This window comes from Podarcis muralis, chromosome 12 (assembly GCF_964188315.1).
Source record: "Podarcis muralis chromosome 12, rPodMur119.hap1.1, whole genome shotgun sequence".
Lineage (NCBI taxonomy): Eukaryota > Metazoa > Chordata > Lepidosauria > Squamata > Lacertidae > Podarcis > Podarcis muralis.
Window position 1 is genome coordinate 21,028,596 of NC_135666.1, and position 21,202 is coordinate 21,049,797.

The following is a 21,202-nucleotide window of genomic DNA, read 5'->3' on the forward strand; positions in this document are numbered from 1 at the left end:
GGTTGGTAGGAGCAGGGACCGAGGAACGGGAGCTCACCCCGTTGTGGGGATTCGAACCGCCGACCTTCTGATTGGCAAGTCCTAGGCTCTGTGGTTTAATCCGCAGAGCCGCACTAGGGTTCAAATCCCCACTTGGGCATGAAGCTTGACCTTGAACTGGTCACTGCCTCTCAGCCCAACCTACCTCACAGGGTTGTTGTGGGGATTCAGTATGGAGGGGGAGAACCATGTATGCTACCTTGAGCTCCTGAGGGGGGAAAGGTGGGGATATAAATGCAATAAATAAATAAACAAACTTTCGAGTGCTGTCTCTGTGTATCAGTCCTGCGCTCTAAGGCCAGCTCCCATGATTCTGAAGCATGTGTCCAGTTGCCCGCATTGCATCATGGTCAGAGTGGTTTCACGAGGGCTTCCCCATCCCAGCAGCTGCAATCCACACCAGGCGATGACAAGCAACCTTAAATGTAATAAATGGTGCCGTCATTCTTCCGTCGAGACACAAAGGAGCACCCGTGTGTGAAGCAAAACTCAACAATTGGCAAAAAGCAAATGATAAATTGGAAGCAGGATGACCAAAAAGAGGGTAGAAGGTAAAGGTTTGCACAAAGCAACAGTAATGACATGTTCAGCAGCCCAAAGGAATGCAAGATAATAACTCTGAGGACGAGGAAGCAACAAGCAGAGGCCTGAAGAGCCATCCTGTGTCTCTGTTACAAGGTCTGTGAGAGCAGCTTGGAGACTTAACTTGGACTGATTGTGTGGCCCAGGCCAAGCACATGCAAGGGCCTCTCTCTCTCTCTGCCTGCCTCTCTTTGTTTCGCTCGCTCCCCGCCAAGGAACCCACACTCAAAGCAGCAGCCCAAAGTGGATGCTGAGGAAAGAACGCCAAGGCTCTCAAAGGCTCCTGCAGCCTCTCCTCCAGGCCAAATAGCACAGCCCTCCCAATCTCTCCTAGACTTGGGTGAAGAATGCAGCCTCAAGGAATCCCACCCTAAACATCCACCCAGCAATTACGGTGGGGGATTTCTGTGTGTTGCGGGGGTGGGGGAACGGCTTAGCCTTGGTCAACAGCAAAAAGGAAAAAGAAAGAACCCAAGCCGTAATCTTAGTCAATAGCTCACTTGCAGCGCTCTGTAGGTTGATAAATGTGACAGCCTGGTCTGAGACTTAAGGAGGGGGAAGATGCCAGGCATGGCCACCCTCTGGACTGGTGAGAGCTGGCTGGGCTTGGTGGGGCAGTGCCCCATTTGCTCTCATAGGCCAGCCTCTGCTGCCCAGTCCTCTGCAGTTTTTACTTCCAGGGGTACGTTTGTACAGCAGGGATGGGGAACCTCCAGGGGTTGATTCAGTACAGCTCCCATAATCCTTTGCTATCTGTTGGGAGTGTGGGTCCAAGAATATCTAGAGGCCCACAGGCTCCTCACTTTGGCACTAGCCATCCAAGAAAAACTTTAGCTTTCTGGTCTGAGGGCTCTGGCATTCCCATAGCATCAAAGAAAATGAAATTCTTCCATGCAGTGCTATTTTCTTCTCCATGAACACTTCCCTCATTCTCTTGGAGCCTACCTGAAAGGTACTGAAACTGAATTTCGTTGAGTTCTGGCTGGAAAAAAAGCCCTGCTTCCATGTTGACAATGGGTAGCTGATACTTCCTTGCCCCGATGAAGTGGACTGCAACCCATGAGAACTCCTGTCAGAATAAACTTGTTTGTCTTTGAAGGGCCACAAGTCTCTTTTTGTTGTTCTTGTTGCAAGCGATTCACAAGGCTGAATCTGGAAGGCTTTATATTAAGAATGAATCCATCAGAAGGTCTGCAATGTCAAGATTTGGGCAGAGGGGGACCTTCCTCATCCAACCTTCTTTTAATACACCCATGAGTTGAATAACATGGCAGAAGGCTCAGGAAAAGTATTGAGAGGGCGGAAATGCTTTAAATGTACAGGGGACACCTAGCCTTAGCTTTACAACCAGGGCTCAAAGTGGTCGTGGTGTGCCACCCCATTTCTTTCCAGGTGGGCATATTGACCGACGGCATTTATATCCCACTTTTTTCTCAAAGGAACGCAAGGTGGTGTAGCTGGTTATCTCCCTCCTCACAACAACCCTGTGAGGTAAATTGGGCTGTTGAGGCAGTCAGTGACTGTCTCAAGGTCACCCAGTGAGCTTCATGGCCATGTGGTCTCCCAGGGCCTAGTCAAACACTCTAACCACTACGCCACACTGGCTCTCATAACTGAGACAGGCCTAACCAGCCCAAATCCTGTCTCTCCTCCCCTTTGAGAACTGTGAGGAATGTTAGGCCAAGTCGCCCAGTGGCCGCCATAGCTGACTGTGGGAGGGGAGGGGGTTCTTGGTTGTTTAGCTTATTTTGATTCTGTACCTCATTTTGTATTTTGCGAGCTGCCCTGTGGCTCTTCAGATGAAGGGCACTATACAAATTAAATAATTAAATAATGAATAAATAATTTCGATAACTGCTAGGCCTGTGCAGGATCAGGTATCAGACATGTGGGGTGTGGGTGCTGCTTCTCTTTCCTGCAGGAAAACTGCTTGTGGGAGAGGATACAATCATGCACGCTCACGGCCCTTTCTTCAAACCCTATTTTCACTTTATGTTAAAATAGGGGTTTTTTAAAAAAATCATTTAAGAACACTTAGCCCCATTCCCAAATTGCTTTGGAGACTGATCCAGAGTGGGATGGATGGCTCAGAGGAAATCTGCTTGAGAGATCCGTGTGCATCCCTACTGCCGCACAACATTGAAAGGCTGGAGGGCTTTTCAGTGGCACCATTAATATACAATGACTGAGTGCCAGGATGAGCTGCGAGATGCAAGGGGGAATTTCCTGCCTTGCTCACTGAGGACACTCAAGGCCAGTTCTGTCCCCTGCCTGACAAAAGGACCTGTGTCTTCTGACTGGAGCTGGAGACAGATCCAAACAAATGGCGGCGTTTATCTGTTTTCAAGGGGACAACAGCCATTGTTTCCTTGTCCCAGTGACCCTTCAGGCCACCTGAAATCTGCTCCCCCACGCAGTCTAACCTCATTTTCCGCAGAACGCCTCCTCTCCTCTAAAGCTGTGGTTCTTAACCATTGTAGGATCACAGACCGCTTTGAGAATGTGGTGAAAGCTATGGGCCTCCTCCCCAGAAAAATGCCCATAAGCACATACAAACAAATCCCTGAATACAATTTATTTTATTCCGTTGGATTTTTGTTTTTCTGTGCCTGGTTCATGGGCTCCGTGAAGCCTGCCCAGGGACTCCAGGTAAAGAAAACCTGCTCTGAAGACTGCTGCAACCTTTTCTTTTACAGCATTTCTCTCCCTCTCTCTTCCCTCCTCATTTTTGCTTTGCTTTGCTTAACATCCAGCCCTGAGAAGCATCCTGAGGAACTGGGAAATTGGCTCACGGTGGCATTTTATTTGGTCCTGATCAAATGCGCCTGCATCAGTTGTTGCGCATGAAAGCGAAAGGGGACTGGAGTCTGCAGCCACACCGTACAATTTAAGCACATTTCTGCCCAAAGATTCATGGGAACTGTAGTTTGCCCCCCCCCCCAACAGGGTTCCAATTGTCTGCACCCTTTCACAAACTACAGTTCCTGGGATCCTTTGGAGCAGGTGGTGGAATATGCACGTTGTGTGTGCAGCCATAGTGGAGCAGCAGAAGAGACAATGTGCACTGACACCTGCTCCTTAGAGATGAAAATGTAATACAAATAACACCCACTTTTCCTTAAAGCGGCAGAATAATATTACTGTGTTATTATTAATAGCTAATACGGAGGGGAGACGTCCTGTTTGCTGTGCCTTTTCATGGAGCTCAGACTGCAGAGCCCCCAAATATTGCAGAAAGGAGAGAGAGAGGGGGAAAAACACCTTCACCCTGCAGATGTCTAAGTGGCTCTAAGTGCCTATAAATGTTCCTCAGCCAGGTGATCAATAACAGGGCGGCCCAAGCAGCAGAGCTCCCATCCCTGGCTCGCCAGTGAGCGAGAGAGACAGAGTGAGACAGAGAGACACACGTTTGCATTTGCTGCTGGGATCTGGGCCAGAGGGAATCGATAGAGCAAGTCAAGGTGGAAAAGAGGCAGATATTCACCCCCAGGGAGAATTGGGAGGGAGGGTGGAAGCTACACACAAGAAAGAGGCAACTATTATGGTAATTGGAGGTAATGAGGCCGAGGCGCCAGCTCCAGGTCTGCTTAACATCACTAAAGGGAGGCATGCAAAAGAGAGAGAAAAGGGGGGGGGGGAGACTCCTGACCCAGACCCAGCTCACCTTCTGGCTCCCTGCTTCCAGCCTAGCTCAGTCCCAACTCTGGTCCCATTTGCCCTCCAGCTGAGTCCCAGGCAGCCACCTGCTCAACCAGTCCCAGGGCAGGGTTTGCAACACATTTGCACTGATTTAAGAGCAGGCTGCCCCATGCAGGAGTTTCACCTGCTGCTTTAAAGCAGCTGCAGGGAGAGGTCATAGAATTGTCCAACTCCCTGCAATGCAGGAATCTCAGCTAAAGCATCCATCTCGGTTCAAGGCAAAATCATATTTCTTAATGAAGATCGACACCATCGCCTGCACCCTTCTTCCAAAGAGCAGGAGAAATTCCCCTGTTATCCTCACAACGGCTCTGTGAGGTAGGGCAAGGCTGATAGAGACTGGAAGGAGGCCACTTTTGTTATCACAAGATTGCAGACGAGTACAAGCCTGGGAAAACAGTGGCATGGCCATCGCCTCAGAAATACAAATGAGAAATTTGAATGCATGGCTTTCCAGTTCACAATCCCTACAAGTTACCAACCAGCTTGTTACCACCAGCTTTGCCATAGATTTCAACTATATTTAATCAAGCATTTATTCATTTACCACCATGTAAGTGAAATGGCAGAGTCTTTTTTATAGAATACTGAAGCATATTTATTATCTGCACCTCCGAAGATTAAATTTCCTGCACATTTACGTATACATGCTGAATTTCCACGCACTTAGATCTAAGGACTCATTCTGGATACTGTGCCATTTTGGTCCGTTCCTTTTACATTGCATTGGCCTCCTTGATGAAGGAAGCACAAGTCACCAAGAATTACTTAAGGCAGTTGCCCCATAAACATTGGAGGTTTTCAGAATATGTGGGTAAAAAAAAACCCTACTAGATTTAAACTCTTGATTTTTTTTAAAAAAAAAACAATAAACCCTTACCATCTGATTTTCTGATCTCCTTATACAAGAAGCAATAATTCCCTGCATTTAGACTTGCACTTTTTGGTATTGCAGAAGTCAACACAATTGATGAATTGAACTATATTTCCCCATGCTGAATTCGGAAATGCTACAAAAATTCTAGTATTCAGAAGCCAAATTTGTAGGACACCAAACACTTAGCTCTATGATATCTACATGTTGACATCTTCAGTTATCTTTAGGGCATCAGGCTTTGCATAAGTTAGAATTTGCAGTCGGTAGCTTTGCAAAGTATTGCTTCCTAATCCCTTACACACACACACACACACACACAAGTGGGCTGGTTAATACAGTTGAACCTGTCCTACAAGGCCATGCAAAGGGCATTTCAAAGCCCCGAGTGCCTCCTAAAGGTCAGTGCTTTATCTTGAGTATGAGCATCATCAACAACAAAAAGCAAGAGAAGAAGCCTCCAGGATATATTTCAGAATGTTAATTTTGCCTGACATAGGTGCTATTTAGTAATGCCTGAGCAATTAGTTTTTATTCATTTTAATGAAAAAGACTTAAGGCCGCAGTACAGGACTTGCCCTGCCTTGGAGCGCGGGGCCATCTGCCTTCAAGGGGCTGGTGCTTTTGTAGCTTTTGCACAATCCAGTTGAGGACCAGAGGTGTTTCAGTGTGAAGTTCTTTGGAGGGTGTTTTCTCATGGGAGCTTCTACTGCACCTTTTTTGCTTCACTCCTGAAATCTGTGACACCCAGGCAGATTGCTCATCATAGAATTGTAGGATTTGGAAGGGACCACAATGATTGTCTTCAGTGTGGGATGATGGGTGGGAGAGGAATCAAAAATAGATTGTAGCCAAGAGCCAAGAGCCATCACAGATACGATACGATGCGATGCGAATCTTTATTGACATTGTCCCATACTGAACAACGAAATTGAAAAAAAATCTACATCAGACATTCAAAACCAACAAGCCTGCTATGCCAGCTGTTCCAGCCTGGTTAGCCCCCTAAAAACTCTGATACCCCATTTTTTAAAATACAATATACTCCCATAGATTCCTTACGGTAAAGGTAAAGGGACCCCTGACCATTAGGTCCCAGTTGTGACCGACTCTGGGGTTGCGGCGCTCCTCTCGCTTTATTGGCCGAGGAGCCGGCGTACAGTTTCCGGGTCATGTGGCCAGCATGACTAAGCCACTTCTGGTGAACCAGAGCAGTGCACGGAAATGCTGTTTACTTTCCCACCGGAGCGGTACCTATTTATCTACTTGCACTTTGACGTGCTTTCGAACTGCTAGGTTGGCAGGAGCAAGGACCAAGCAACGGGAGCTCACCCTGTCACGGGGATTCGAACCGCCGACCTTCTGATCGGCAAGTCCTAGGCTCTGTGGTTTAACCACAGCACCACCCGCGTCCCTATAGATTCCTTACACTGCATTTAAAACCAAACTCACATTTAGATAGAAACTGTTTCTCAGGCGGCTAGTCCTAGTCTTTATAACCCTGTACCAGAAGGCAGAAGCTGAAAGAGATCATTTCTGGGGTGTGCACTATCCTGCGCTATCTCTGCAGCTTTCTTATAGCACCTGGAAGCATAGATTTGATCCAAGGTGGGAAGAGTGCACCCAATTATTCTCTCTGCAGTCTTTACAACCCTGGACAGCATTGTTTTTTCCCTGACCATGCAGCTCCCAAAACACACAGAGAGACCATAAGTTAATACACTCTCAATGTCGGACGGGTGAGATACAGACATAAATAATAAAAGAAAAGAAGTGGTCCCACAAAGCAAAGGATGTGACCAGTCACCAGAGGAGGAAAAAAGGTGGAAGGTATTTTGCTTCCTTCCCTCCCAGTGCCCAGCATCTCCAGATAAGGCTTGGAGACCCGAGTCTGAAATCTGGGCAAGCCCCCTGCAAAGTCAGCATAGGCAATGGGATCTTTCCCCATTTCTTTTCTATTTATTCCAAAGTGGAGGATCCAAGAGGTATTCTTGCCACCTCTTTCTGCTTAGCGCTACACTTGCGGAAGAAGTTGCCATTTGCACTTAACGCCAGAGGGAGCACAGAAATCTCTGCACAACCTGCTGCAGTCTGTTGTTCTGAAAAGGAACAGTAGGTTGAGCATGTACGTGTTTCTTGCCCTCTAGCGATGGGAAGCGAGTTAGCACTTAAGTAGTTGTCTTTTCCTTGTAAGGATGTTAAAGCTGTGAGCACACAGCCGCTGAAAGCAGATTTGGGGCATCCCATGTTTACAAGTCTTGTTTTGCCCTCATCCAAGTGGCAGCTTACACTCTTTCCTCCCCACCCCAATTTAATTCTGATTTCCCCAGTCCACAATGAGGCAGCGGGGTGGGGGTGGGGAGAGAAATCCAGTGTAAAATTGTATGTTATCTGACAATGACATTGCATTGAGCTTTTTTTTTTTACATGTGTGGGCCCCCCCCCCCCCCCGTGAACTGTTATTTTTTTCTCACGGATCGATAAGGATGAGTTTGTTTAGGTTCCCCTCCAGCTGCTATTATAATCCCATTTGAAATGGTTTGTTGCATGAGTTGCTAGAGCTGTTCTTAATCTGGCAGCTGCCCTGAACTCTTAAAGTGCTTTGTGTGGATTTATTTTATCCATTCTGGGCTCCACTGTTACCTTGCGTTTACTCCTAACTACTTGGTTTCTAAGGCAACTTCTGATTTTTTATTTTGAATCACGGGGGCTGAAGGCTGTGGTGCAAAAAGTGGCCTCAATAGGTTTGACCCCCTTCTGCCTATTAACTATGGATTTAAAGGGAAGGGCACCAAACCACAAAAAGGCACTTTGGAGATTGATTTGCAAGAGCTGCAAGGACCTTAAGTCAACTATACTCTAGCAGGGACTCCATATGTTCTTGGACTACAACCCTGATGTACAAGCTTAAAAAAGGATCACAAAGAAAGGGGCTGGGGGAAAAACACTGCAATCTAATGCGTCATTTAGAGAAAACATTTGCAAGGGATAAGCATTCAAATATGGTTTGGGTTTTTGTTTTATTTTACACGTTCTGAAATAAAAACAGGAACACTTCCCCAGGAAAATCTCCTCTTTACTGTTGAATCGGAACAAACTGCAGCTCCTATCCCTATAAATGAGGCACCAAATGAACTCTGGATGAGTCCTAAGATTCAACTGGAAATTCCATTTGACCTTCTGTTGGCAAGGAGTTCCACAGGGCAGGTCCTGCCACACTAAAGGTTTGCTCTCTGGGGAAGATGGACTGAACCTCAGAGGACCAACAAACATGCCCCATCAAAGGATCTCAGTGATCAAGCATAAGGAGCATAAGGAATCGGATGCGCCTTGAGGTACCTTTGGCCTAGGTTGCTCAGGGCTTTGTGAATTAATGCAATAACCTATTTTACATTTAAGAACACTTGGATTTTTGGCTGGCAGGCAGACAGAGGGGTCTCTACCCTGTAAAGGAGAGATGGGAAGAAACACTTTAAAAACTGAAAGCTGTAAGAGCAAGAGGAGAAAAGGAATGAGGAATGGGGTTTGCTCTCCAACCACATACCAATGAAGATCTCCAGTGTGTTGCTGCCATCTAGTGGGGTCTGCTAGTTCTCCCAAAATTAACAGCTATATTGCCCTGTCGGGGATAAGCTTCTGAATGTGCAAGTACCCACTATCTCCCCTCCAGATAGCAGCTCCTTGAATTGGCACCTGTTAGAGCCAGTGACATCACCCTTGGGATTGCATCCTGCATCTATATCCCCCTGGAAAACTGGTGCTGCCTTATCAGTGGTCACAGTAAGCTGGCAAAATTAAGAGGGGACAGACAATAGGAGGAAGTAGTGGACCTGGTGGTGCACGTAACATAGGTCCGTGGATGACAAATGCAAGGAGATAATGTCTCTGCAGCCATAGCTGCAGTTCAATGGTAGACCAAATGCATTGCCCACGTTCCACATCTGACATCTCCAGTTTGCTCTTAAAGAAGCAAGTAGTGGAAGATCGTGGCGTGAGGCCATAGGAAGCCACTGCCAATCGGAATTAATGCCAGGCTAAAGGGACAAATAGTCTGGGTAGAAGCCCTGTTCCAGAGCAAGCCCATGGGAAGCATTTTGCCTCTCATTCCTGCCATCTGCAAACACTGCAAAACAAAAGCAAGCATAGAAACCAGAATCGCAGTAGCCGGTGCATGGAATTGGTGAACTCCAGGGCAGGCTGCCCTACGTGGCAATTTGAGTGTCAGTGTTTAGAGCAGAGCAGCTTTCACCCAAGTCCTGCCAGCTGGGAATGGTGGGAGTTCAAAACCGCGAACCGTCTTGAGACCTCTGGGCATAGAGTGGTATATAAATTCAATTCAATAAAATAAAATGTCTGGAAGGCACCAGATTGGTTACGGGTGGCTTAGAGGAATGCTAAAACCCGAGTAATTACTGATCACAATTGTTGAAACAAATGCTTTCTTGTGTTTCATTTCTCTTGGCCTTCCTGTATCAATTAATATGCCACTGCAAATTATACTGAAGTTTACCAAAATTGTAATGATGCTCTAATAAAGTGCCTCAAAATTGTGTGGGCTCTTCTCTCCCACCCTCACTATGAGAAAGGGGAAGGGAGCCCTTCTGTAGAGGGAGGCATTCTGGGAAAGTTGGCCAGCAGCTTGAAGTTCTGTTTAAAGTAACTTCCCAGTTTTCAACAGAACTTCCAGCCATTGTAGCAAAGCTGCTGTGCCCAAAATGCTTCACTCTGAGGAAGAAATCTTCTCCCTTGACACTTTCTCAAAAGTAAAACAGGGGGAAACTGTGGGGCAATGATGATGAGAGCTGCCATCACCTGACTGAGGCAGTGCATTTTCTTCCTCCATTTGGGTATCAGGAGAGAAATTATTGCAGAGCACAGATAATGTCTTATCCAGGATTCACACCTTACTTATCAAACTAACCTCCGGTGCAGGAACGTAAGTGGGAACAGCTAAACCAAGTGCCTTTGCAGACTGGCAAAAGTACACCTAACTGAAGTTTAATGCTACTCATTTGAATACATAGGAAGCATCCACTCTGACTGGCTAAGAGTCTCCACCAGCGGCAGCCAATGTTCAGCATTCTAGCTGTTCTGCACTACAACTCACACCAGCCCCATGCATAGCCAATGGTCAAGGATGATGGGATTTTGTAGTCACCAACCTCTGGAGAATATCACATTGTGCAGACCAGGGAAGCCAGGATAATCTCCAGTCATCTCATTTCTACTACACGGATGGCTGGAAAGGTAGTTAAACGAATTTCCATCTTGTGGGCTTCCTATTTGGAATCCCACTTCACTGACCATTGAATCCTTATGTGATATCTTGCTGTGACGGCCAGTAGATGGCGCAACAACACACACAACCTGCTGTTTAGACAGAGATCTCATTCATGGATCTGCAACTGAATCACCTCCAACAGGCTTCTGATAGGACCTGCTCTTGCAGAAGCCACGCTGGCTCTGCTTCAGCACGGTTTTTCAATATGCTTGGTTAGTTTATCTTTAACAACACTTTCCACTAGTCTTTCTGGGACAGACATTAAGCTAACTGGTCTGCAATTTCCAGGATCCCCCAGATTGGAGTTACATTGTCTGCTTTCCAGTCCCCAGGTATGGAGGCAGAACTGAGGGACAAGTTACATATTTAGATAAGCAATTTTACATTTGAGTCCGATAACTTTTGGATAGATGCTAGCCAGACCTGGTGTTTGTTAGCTTTAATTTTGTCTTTGAGGCCTAGAATGTCATCTCTTGTCAGAAGCGGGTGGCGCTGTGGTCTAAACCACTGAGCTTGGGGGATTGCCGATCGGAAGGTTAAGCCGCGCAACGGAGTGAGCTCCCGTTGCTCTGTCCCAGCCTCTGCAAACCTAGCAGTTTGAAAGCATACCAGTGCAATCAAATAGGAACAGCTGCAGTGGGAAGGTAAACTGTGTTTCCCTGCACTCTGGCACTCATCACGGTCCTCTGTGCACCAATAGCGGTTTACTTCTGCTGGCCACATGACCCAGAAAGCTGTCTGTGGACAAACGCTGGCTCCTTCGGCCTGAAAAGTGAGATTATTGCCGAACCCCAGTCGACTGGACTTAAATCGTCCAGGGGTTATCTTTTGCCTTTTTACTACCTTCCGTTCCGCGCACTACCCTTCCTGCCAATAGTTCCAGCACAGAGACTTGCCCTGTATCTTCCGCTCTGAAGCTGAGGCAAATCATTCATTCATCCTTATTCTCCTTTAGTACACATCTGACTACCTTGTCATTCAAGTCTTACCATCCATTTGCTCTTTCCCTGCCCAGAAGGCTGTCTGCCACTCTGAACTCCCAAGCCTTGCGCCTTGCAGCCAAAGGCTGGGGTGAGTGGGAAGCTATATTGGCACATGCCCCACAGATGTACCTTAACCAGCCACTCTGGGAGAAGGGCAGGTGCCGTGCAGGACATTCAGCTTCTTTTACCTATGTGTGAATTTTTCTTCTTTGGAACTAAAGGGGAAGAGAATAAACATAATTGGGGATTCTGTTTTATGAGCTGAACAAAACCCCTTTACTGGGCAGCAGGGCACTTGGTATCCTAGCAACATGACCCTGGATACAGCTATGAGGAGATGCTCATCTTCTGGCACCCTCCTCTCCTTGCTCTTTCATGCATCCTTCATGTTTCTTGCTGACAAACTTTCAACTTTGTACTTCACTGGCCTAAGCGGCCTGCATGCTTTTTGAATGAGGAAGATCACCCAAAAGGAGCAGTGCTGACTGCTTCTTTTGGCCAGTTGATTACTCAGCAACCTTTGAATGCACATCACAACATGCACAGCACCAAACTGCCAGTTAGATTCATGTGTTTTTAAAACTATGCTACCAAGCAAAGGCTACAAGTCTACTGCAGGGGTGGGGAGCCTTTTTCCATTGAGGACCAGATTCTTTTGGGAGTAATATTCTGGGAAGCACATGCTGGCAGTGGACAGGGCACCCCTTTTCTTTTTGCCACTTTTCTCTAGCTCTCCCCACCCCACCCCCCAACAACATGAAATTAAGTTGGAAGGCCTCAGTTCCCTACTCCTTGTCTACTGATGCTACATTTACCAAACTTTCATCCGTAGCCAGCTAAGTGGTTTCCAAGACTGAAATGTCTCCCAGGTCAAAAGGTCACAATTCCCCTAAAAATATGACTTTGCCTCTCAATGACCAGGGCGCACTAACAAAAAAAATTGAAGCGCCCCATTCATTTGTAGGATGAAAATGGGAAATAAAATGAATACTTCATTTATTATTTGCTTTCCATTAATTTCTATTGGAATGAGAAACTGAAACTGAAATTGCATCAACAGGTTTTGGGGTTGGAAGCCGAGGAGCACACAAGGAAATTGACAGGCTGGAAAGCTCAGCTGAGTAATAGCTATCCATTTGCTTTTTTCCATTGCCTCTATAAGGGGGAATCCCTCCCCACAAGTCTGGTTTCTTAAAGGACTAGTTTAATACCTGAATATCTCATGCCCATAGGATAAACAAAGGACTTAAGCAGGAAAAACAAAGCCATGTATCCCAATGAAGTCAACAGGAAGCTTATAGGATGTGCACCTTTTTAAATTGCCTATAAAATGGAGATGGGTTTAATCTGTCTGAGATTTGGAAAGTCTTGTGCCTTGTGGGAGTAAGATGCCTGAAAAGGACATGCTATTTGGGATGCAACCCCACACACCTCAGTGTCAAGTAGTAATATATTGAACAAAACTTGAAACAAATGCAATTCAAACTCATGAAAAACTAAGCGTTTGTAATTTCAGTTTGGTTCGACTTGGCTAATGCAACCATTATTATGGAACACTGGTAGCTTATTGTAATATAATTGTTGCCTGGCCAAGTAGTAAGCATTCTGAACCTAGGAAAAAGAACAATTGGAACTCTTTACAAAAAAACAATGTGCTGATTAAAAGGTAAAGGGACCCCTGACAGTTAGGTGCAGTCGTGGACAACTCTGGGGTTGCGGCGCTCATCTCGCTTTTGGCCGAGGGAGCCGGCGTACAGCTTCCAGGTCATCTGGCTAGCATGACTAAGCTGCTTCTGGCGAACCAGAGCAGCACACAGAAACGCCGTTTACCTTCCCGCTGGAGCGGTTCCTACTTGCACATTGACATGCTTTCGAACTGCTAGGTTGGCAGGAGCAGGGACCGAGCAACAGGAGCTCACCCTGTCGCGGGGATTCAAACCGCCGACCTTCTGATCAGCAAGCCCTAGGCTCTGTGGTTACCCTCATAGCCCCTATCTAGGAACAGCAGATGAGAGAGAATGTTACATTAGACTCTCCCCCCTTCCAGTTAAGAGAAAGACAAGGAGATATTTCCAATGTTTTCTACACAAACATCTAGAATGCTTGCTTTTCCCCCAAAACACACACACATTCAAAACAGGTTATCTGGACAATGTTACTGTCAGTGATGATTCAGTGCTTGCACAGCAAATGTGTGTTTACACAGAATCAGCAAGCGTGCATACACAGACTTAGCTCAGCTGACTACTTTGACATGCATATAACTGCTCTCACATACAGCTTTTTTTGTTAAATTTCCTCCCAACGGTATATAAAAAGCTCTAGCGAACTTTTAAGCTGCTGATTTGACAAAGCTCATTTCTTCAAGAAACTAATTCACTGCATCAAAATAAAGTATCGAGTGGCTTACAAGCAGCTCGGAAGCTTTTTAGTACAAGAATAGTATCCATGGGTCATGCCAAAGATTCATATAGTCCATGAACACCTGGTATCGGATATTATACAAAGATAGCAGGGAACAACAAGTTAGACCAGCAATGAGAAAAGCACTCTTAGGTGGGGTACTGTATAAATTAATAGTATTTCTTGGGGGTGAATACTGTGTATTTTAAATGTCAATTGCTTTTTGAAAAATGTTTCACCTACAAAACTGAGTTTGTTCAGAGAAAGTGGACAGGTTGGTGAAATTAGTAACAGAAGGCAAGTCATCAGTAGCCAGCAGCTACTGAAACCAGTGGAAGGAAGTTCAACTTCATTTCCTTTGAAACACATGGAGGTTAAGTAGATGCAAAGTGAGGTCTTACACAAATTAAAAATTCCTCACCAATTTCTCAATACAAAACTCTTTTATTATAGGCAAGTTAACAGCATTTAAACAAGTCACTTACCTGGTTGCCAATGGACAAGTAGTCAGATAGCCAGACAAAATAATTTGGCAGAGTTGGTTTTTTTTCCAGGCTCGCAATGTGTCACAAATGATTCAACGTAATGAACTTCCACAATACTAGGCTTATGCTGTAATCTTACTATGTAATGCTAGTATACCACCTTTACCATACAATGCTAAAACTTAAGAGGGTGGACATGATTCCTGCATATGGCAGACAACACAAACAAGAATGGGCAGCCCCTAGTTTATTCAGAGGCCCCAAAAGAAAAAACAAAATTGAAATGTCTTATAAAATGAAAAAAGCAAAAATGTAAGCAGAGATTACTGAAGATTAAAGGCAACAGCATCACAATTCAGGAGGCAAACATATGTATCAAAGCCAAGATTCTAACAAACCTATTAATGAGGTTTCAGCACCTTTGAAGGAGTTTAAAGCAACACATGAACATTAGCAAAGTTTTCAATTCCTTCTTCTTTCAGCATTAACAAGAATTCTAAAAGGACAAGTTTGGGAATGTACAAAGATCTGTGGCAGTATATTATGACTAACAGTTTTTTTTGCAAAGAAAACCCAAGTTTATTTTGTAGTAGCAATAGTTTCTTTTTTATTTTTAATATACTTTAGGAAACAATATACAAAGCTGAGCCTTCCCACCATTTTCAAATAGTGAGAAACTCCAATTACACAAAGTCAGCGTTTTGTGATGGCTAAGAACAGCAGTCAGCACCAGACTTGAACAGTTAGCTACAACACAAACATCCTTCGAAATGAAATGTCATAATAGCAAGACAGGTAAAACCAGGAGTTAACATATGACAACTGTTGGGGAGGTGTCAATGATCCTTGTTGAATGTCATTAAATATTTTATACACAATTTTCTGTTTACAATTTTTAAAATAAAGCCTCCCTTGAGGACTTATTTTCAGATAAGTAAAAAAGTATTCAACAAGAATAGCTTAGGTAAACAAATCCTCAAAGAGGCCAAATTCGAATGTTTCGACCAAAGGAAATGAAAACCAGTGTTTCTTTGTTTTAAACATGTTTATTACAACAGATACAATTCACATCTGACTAGTTTTTTTTTCCTTCTTTCCCTCCCACAACCATGTTGACATGTTCATTGGGCTGTTTCCTTATAATTTGAAAAAGGGATGTACTTTCAGCACACATGCCCAGCAGTACTACCAGTCCATTCTTACAGGGTGCAAATGGAAATACATTTCAATAATTTATACAAACAAGTGGGTTATGCTCAATCACTGCAATTTTAAGCTACTGTACACAGGAATGAAAAGATTATAGAAAAGTGCCATAGCAACAGTGCTTTAGGAAAGGAGGAAATTAGAATTTAAAAAAAAACAACTGATAAAATCAGATCTAGGATTTTAAGGGGGAAATGAACACAGAAAATGAAAAACACTGCTCTGTAAAACAGAAATGGAGAAGCACTGCTCTTGATTCGGTGCAAGTGTGGAAACAGTTGTTTCATGATATTTTGTACATTACCCAAACTGTTTCAAACTGTTGCAGCCTTGAGACACAGATCGCCTGGCGCTTGCATTGAATTTTAGGAAATGCAAGATTTCTGAATGATAAATTAACTAAAAAAGAGAGAGAGCTAATTTTGCAGACAGGTTTACATGTAAAGGCTAGGTATTTAGCCACCTCAGCATTGATTAGTTTTGGATGTCTAAGCTCTGATACACATGGCTTCCCATGGCTTCACTCTACAAAACATATTTACAACGTGAAGAATACATCTACAAGAAATCTACATTTCAAGGGTTTTACAAATCATCCTCGTTTCCTTCCCCTGAATGACACCCCTCCTGTCCCCTTTCCCATGTTATCTTTTTTTATTTTTGCCCAACTCAACGGTCCAAAGTCTACTCAAATGCAGCTCAAAAATGTTAAGACTGGGCAATCAGTTTTACAGTTCCTGTACTCAAAACCCATGTGCAATTATTCACAACTTTTTCACACCATGAAGGAATTCTGATTCTTTAGTTTTTCAAGTTCTTTAATTTGTTGTCTCAAAAATAGTATCCTACAAAGGGAAAAGAAAGCAATTAGTACTGGCATGTCAAATCCATTCTTAGATGAGTAATTTACTCCATGAATTAGTACTTTAATAATGACATGCACATTCTTAAAGTTAGTTATTCAATCTACAATAGGTTGAAGGGATAATACTGTGATAAACACAGTTTTGTATGCGTTTTATTTTTTATTTTTAAAAAGGACAAAATTGCTGGGCCTAGAAATAGTTGACCTACCTTAATGGTACACATAATGGACTAAATAATTGTTCAAGATCCAGGAACACACAAGGGCACCTTCAGTAGTTCAATGGCTGTGGAGGGAGGTATTATTCCTGTTTAAGTCAATGTCATCCTATATGTTAAGCTGTAACAGTTTTTAGCCCCTGACTGTACGCTAGGGAAAGTTGCTCAGTAGCTCTTAAGTTTATAAAACATTATGAAACAAAAACACTGATGAAAAGGATTTGGGAAATCAAGATGAGAAACCCAGAATTCTTACCTTTGCTCGCGCAAAGTTGCTTGAATTTCACATACTCGAACTAAAGATCTTAAGTTTTTTAATTCAGTACAAATTTCTGACATGTGGACACTTCCCATGTTATGAGCTTCTTCACGTAATCTCGATGCCTAAAAGAGTTAAGAGGAGGAGTTGGAAAGTGCGTTTGCAGCTTTTTGAGTAACTTCTGGATGTAAACACAAAGTATGGTATTGGTGTCAAAAGAATCTCAGAACCCTCAGTTTCTTGCCATTCATTCAAAATGGTAGAATGCCAGTCCTGTTATATGCCAGCAACATGGTGCTTCACCTACTTAATTCAAATGGGTATTTAAAGTGTGGTGCTGTCTGTCAGCAAGAACCCAGAACTGTCCATTACAGCAAGTAGTCTGAATGTAAGAAGAGCCCAACAGATCAGGCCAAACAGTCTGTTTGTCCAACACTGTTCTCAAAGTGGCCAACCATATACACATGGGAAGCCCATGGCAGAACCCAAGTTCAACAGCATGCTCCCCACCTGCACTTAAGACATTTAAGACATCTTTTTTAAATACCTAGGTATTTAATGAATTTGTCTGTCTAGGCAGAGTAGCTATACGAAATGTTGTGTCTAAAACTGACTTTTCACAGGGAATGGGTAAAAATTTACTGGCCTCAACCATTGTAATTTTTATTTATCAGATCTTTGCCCAAATACAGTGCGAGGTAGAAATTTGGAGTTAAAATGCCTTGGAGGTAATCCAAAACCAATTCTTAAAAGTCCATCTGTGCCTACCAAATGGTACACTGGCTGCAATGTTGCATGTATGTGGAAGTTGGGTTTCCTTCCATCAGAGTGCATAAAGCACTTCTCCTGTACTGGTTACAACTGCAAAAGATGGGCGAGAATCGGTACCCTAAAAGTAGAGCCATCAAATGTGGATTAGGCAACATGAAGAACTGCTATCCTACTAAGATTTAACGGAGTACACTGACTGAAATTGATTCTGGGATTGGAAACAGATTGACTGAAAAGTCAAGGATCTGGGCAAACATTTTCCCGAATATGGAAACTAGAAGAATGAAGTGGGAGCTGCCACAAAACACTACAGCATGGAGTACTCCTGTGATCAAGATCCCAGCCAGAGATGGTCTCTTCTAAACCTCCACTACCTTGTGGCTATACTCATCAGTGAGAAAGGCTTCGGCAATAAACCTGAGGAAAACCCAGTGCCTTGTGGAACATCTTCAGGAGAAGAAAAGGCTACGGATCAAATCCTACACAAATCTGGAGTGCAGTCCCTAAGATGGTTGTATGGTGTATTGGACGTCTCCTTCTGTCAACTCCTGCAGCCAAGCTGGGGCCATACGTATTGCTCTGCTTTCCTTTGGACCACATCAGAGAGGCTGAGAAGAGAGTGGGTGTCGTTGTCTGGGCAGCCCAGGACCTCCAAACAAACTGCCCAGGCTTGGGAGGCAGCAGTTATGAGTTACCAGTCTTTGCAGCCACAGCAGGCACTGTGATTCTCCAATGGTTTGACTTCACTCCTAGAAGCGCATTCCATTGTCTCTCAAGACAGACTGATACCAACAATGCTCTCTTTCAGCATACGCCATTCCATATTCCACCACACCGACAAAAAACACTCATTAGTATTCTTACCCCCCTGAGCATATTCAGTCCTCACTGGATTGTTTTTAGAATGCTTCCCTATCCCCTTTCATGGTGTTTTCATGCTACCTTTTGCACAAAGCATCTAGATCAGAGATGTCAAACCTGTGGCCCTTCCAGTTGTTGTTGGATTATTAACCTCATTATCCCTGACTATTGGCCATGTTATCTGATGCTGATGGGAGTTGGAGTCCAAACAGCATCTGGGGTTCCCTATCCCTTATCTAGGTAAGAGATTCATGTTGTATGGCTTTTTGTGAAGTTCACGTGCTCTGGTAAAATCTGTTGTCTGACCAAAACAAATTATAAACTAACAGTACTACATTATATATACACTGTAATGAAGTTTCAGTCATCTCTGCTACAGGATGTTTCTGTTACACTGACTAGAGTTCATGTTAAAACTGTAATATTTAAAACACTGCATCTGTGCTGCAATGCCTTATCGTACAACATTATCAAGAATTACTATGAAGTCTGAAAGGTCAAAACAGAAAGGCCCAGTTAGCTAAAATTTAAAAACCACAACTAAAAAGAAATTTTATTCTTATATACTCTACAGTTAACTGGTTATTTTTTCATTCAACTTTATAAAACTGACATGGAGAAAAAGGTTATTGGTTTTGAGAATTACGGAAAACAACCTTTAACTTTTAATCTGTACAGCATTGGATTGAGAAGTAAACATTTTTCTGTAAGCCTTTCTAAACTTCAACAATGATTTCTAACACCAGTGTAATCTTCTCAGCTTCTTTTCTGCTTCAACAGGCATGGAAGTTTGCCTGAAAACAAATGACTGAATCTGAATAGCTAAGGCAGCCTCAAATCTTATTAAGCCATGAAACAAAGGGGGCCATGTCTATATAACTCTCAACTTAAACTTCCTTCACAAGGTTGCTGGATAATAGAGGAATATATTTTAAACCTGCAAATACACTCACTCATCCTCTGCTCTACTTGCTATGAATAGGAAGGCTCCTTGCTTCAAACGACAAAAACAGTAACTAGTCCTATTCTCTTCTCTCCATCTACCCTCCCAAAAAGGGAGAATAGAACCATAAACCTGGAAATAACAGTGCAGCACTATGTAGCCTGGTACACAGAACTCTCCCCTCCCATATTTTTGCCTTAAAGGGCAAGAAATCTTTTAAAGCAGGAGTGAAAGTGTCACTGAATTTCCAGGTCAGACAGTCCCCGGTCACCAAGGTCAATTGTTGCAGACAACCATGAACCAGGTAAATGACAAATTATAAAAGCTTATCTAATGTAACACTGCCCTAAATCACTGGATTAAAATGAGGAAAATCTAAATAAAACAACATGTTTATTGGCTAACAGTTTTAAGGTACTTCAATCTTCCAGTATATAAAAAATCACTATACCTATTCTACAACCTGTTTTCCCCACCAAACTTTTGGGATATCCCAACACAAACTACCTACAGCAGTATTACACCCATGCATAAGAACAATTCCAGTGCTTCCAACCTCTGTGGAAATGGAAATGCAAGCTGTGAAATATTCACTAGCATTACCGTAAATTATTTGCTTTAAAGGTCATTGGTGTTCACAAGAATTTGAACAGAGAAAATTTAAAACACATTCAAAAGGAAGCTAAAGTTGTAATCCAAAGGGTTGCAAGCAAAAAAGTATTTCATCTCCACCTCCTCCTTACTGCAGCCCCCTTATGTACTGTCAAAATCTGCTTCCAAAAGTCTAAGGCAGATTTTGGAGGTGTGCAGGGGATAGGAGAGGAAAGTGAAATCCTATTGTGCAATCGGATGTCTACTCAAACAACACTGGATTCTGCCCAACACTACAAAATGTACACTCACCTGCTTTTCTGCATGATCTGCAGGCCACCCTTGGACATGCTTTATAAGGTTTTCATTGAAATGGGCTGCTAACGTGGGTGTTAATGAACACGTAGGTCGTGCGGATGCATTCTGTGGTGCTGTCGTATTAGAAGCACTTGTATTGGAGGTATGATTTGGACCAGGAGATGGACTTCTCTGACTACTAAAAGAAAAAGAATGAATGAATGTTTGTTGAGTTAGCTTGTCAGGGATGCTTAATCTGCACCCTGCACAGTAGATTCGGCATAGATTGGATTGTTATGTCCAAGGTCCCTTCCAACTCTACGAAGACTATATAGAATAGTTCCAATCTCTTCCATGGGAAAATGCCCATCTGAAAGTTGCATAGCCAGGAATCGTGAGATTATCATTTTGCAAATTGTCTGTGACAAGACAATAACTAACTCATTAGTGAGGAGTGTTTTCTTCATGGCTTCAATTGATTTCAAACTAATTCTGTCTCAATTCACATGGGTATGGGGGGGGGGGAGAAACCAAACTCTCATGAAGTTTAGTTTAAAAGGAAGTTTATTTAATGTCTTCTATGTGCCTCCCTGATGTCATTAGTCCCAACAGCAGGTAAACCCATTCTTTTCCAAGAACACACCAGTAACTTTCTTCCTACGAAAAGCAAGTGCCACAGGTTTTATAAATCACTTCCACAGGCCCACATATTAAGCCTAGCACCTTTCATCTTTTACAACCAGTTTCACAATCCCACATCACACTGCCTGTCAATTCCACAAAAGGCATCCTAACAGTTCTGTTAACCAGGATATTATACTAATATACTGATAGTGGCACCACCT

General features: G+C 43.6%; 1 protein-coding gene across 3 annotated transcripts in view; it reads right to left on the reverse strand.

The window, feature by feature from the left end:
• Positions 1-15,372: 15,372 nt before the first annotated feature.
• WAC (WW domain containing adaptor with coiled-coil) overlaps positions 15,373-21,202 on the reverse strand; it is a 44,575-nt gene continuing 38,745 nt past the window's right edge. Inside the window, exons 12-14 of one of the 3 annotated variants that reach the window (XM_028751401.2) lie at positions 20,373-20,556; positions 16,892-17,019; positions 15,373-16,397 (exon numbers count right to left, since the gene is read on the reverse strand). In XM_028751401.2, the coding sequence (XP_028607234.2) occupies positions 16,328-16,397; positions 16,892-17,019; positions 20,373-20,556 (382 nt within the window). In that variant the 3' untranslated portion in view covers positions 15,373-16,327. Of the gene's footprint in view, positions 16,398-16,456; positions 16,704-16,891; positions 17,020-20,372; positions 20,557-21,202 lie in introns of those variants that run through there. The other 2 variants (XM_028751402.2, XM_028751403.2) reach the window with 2 other exon arrangements.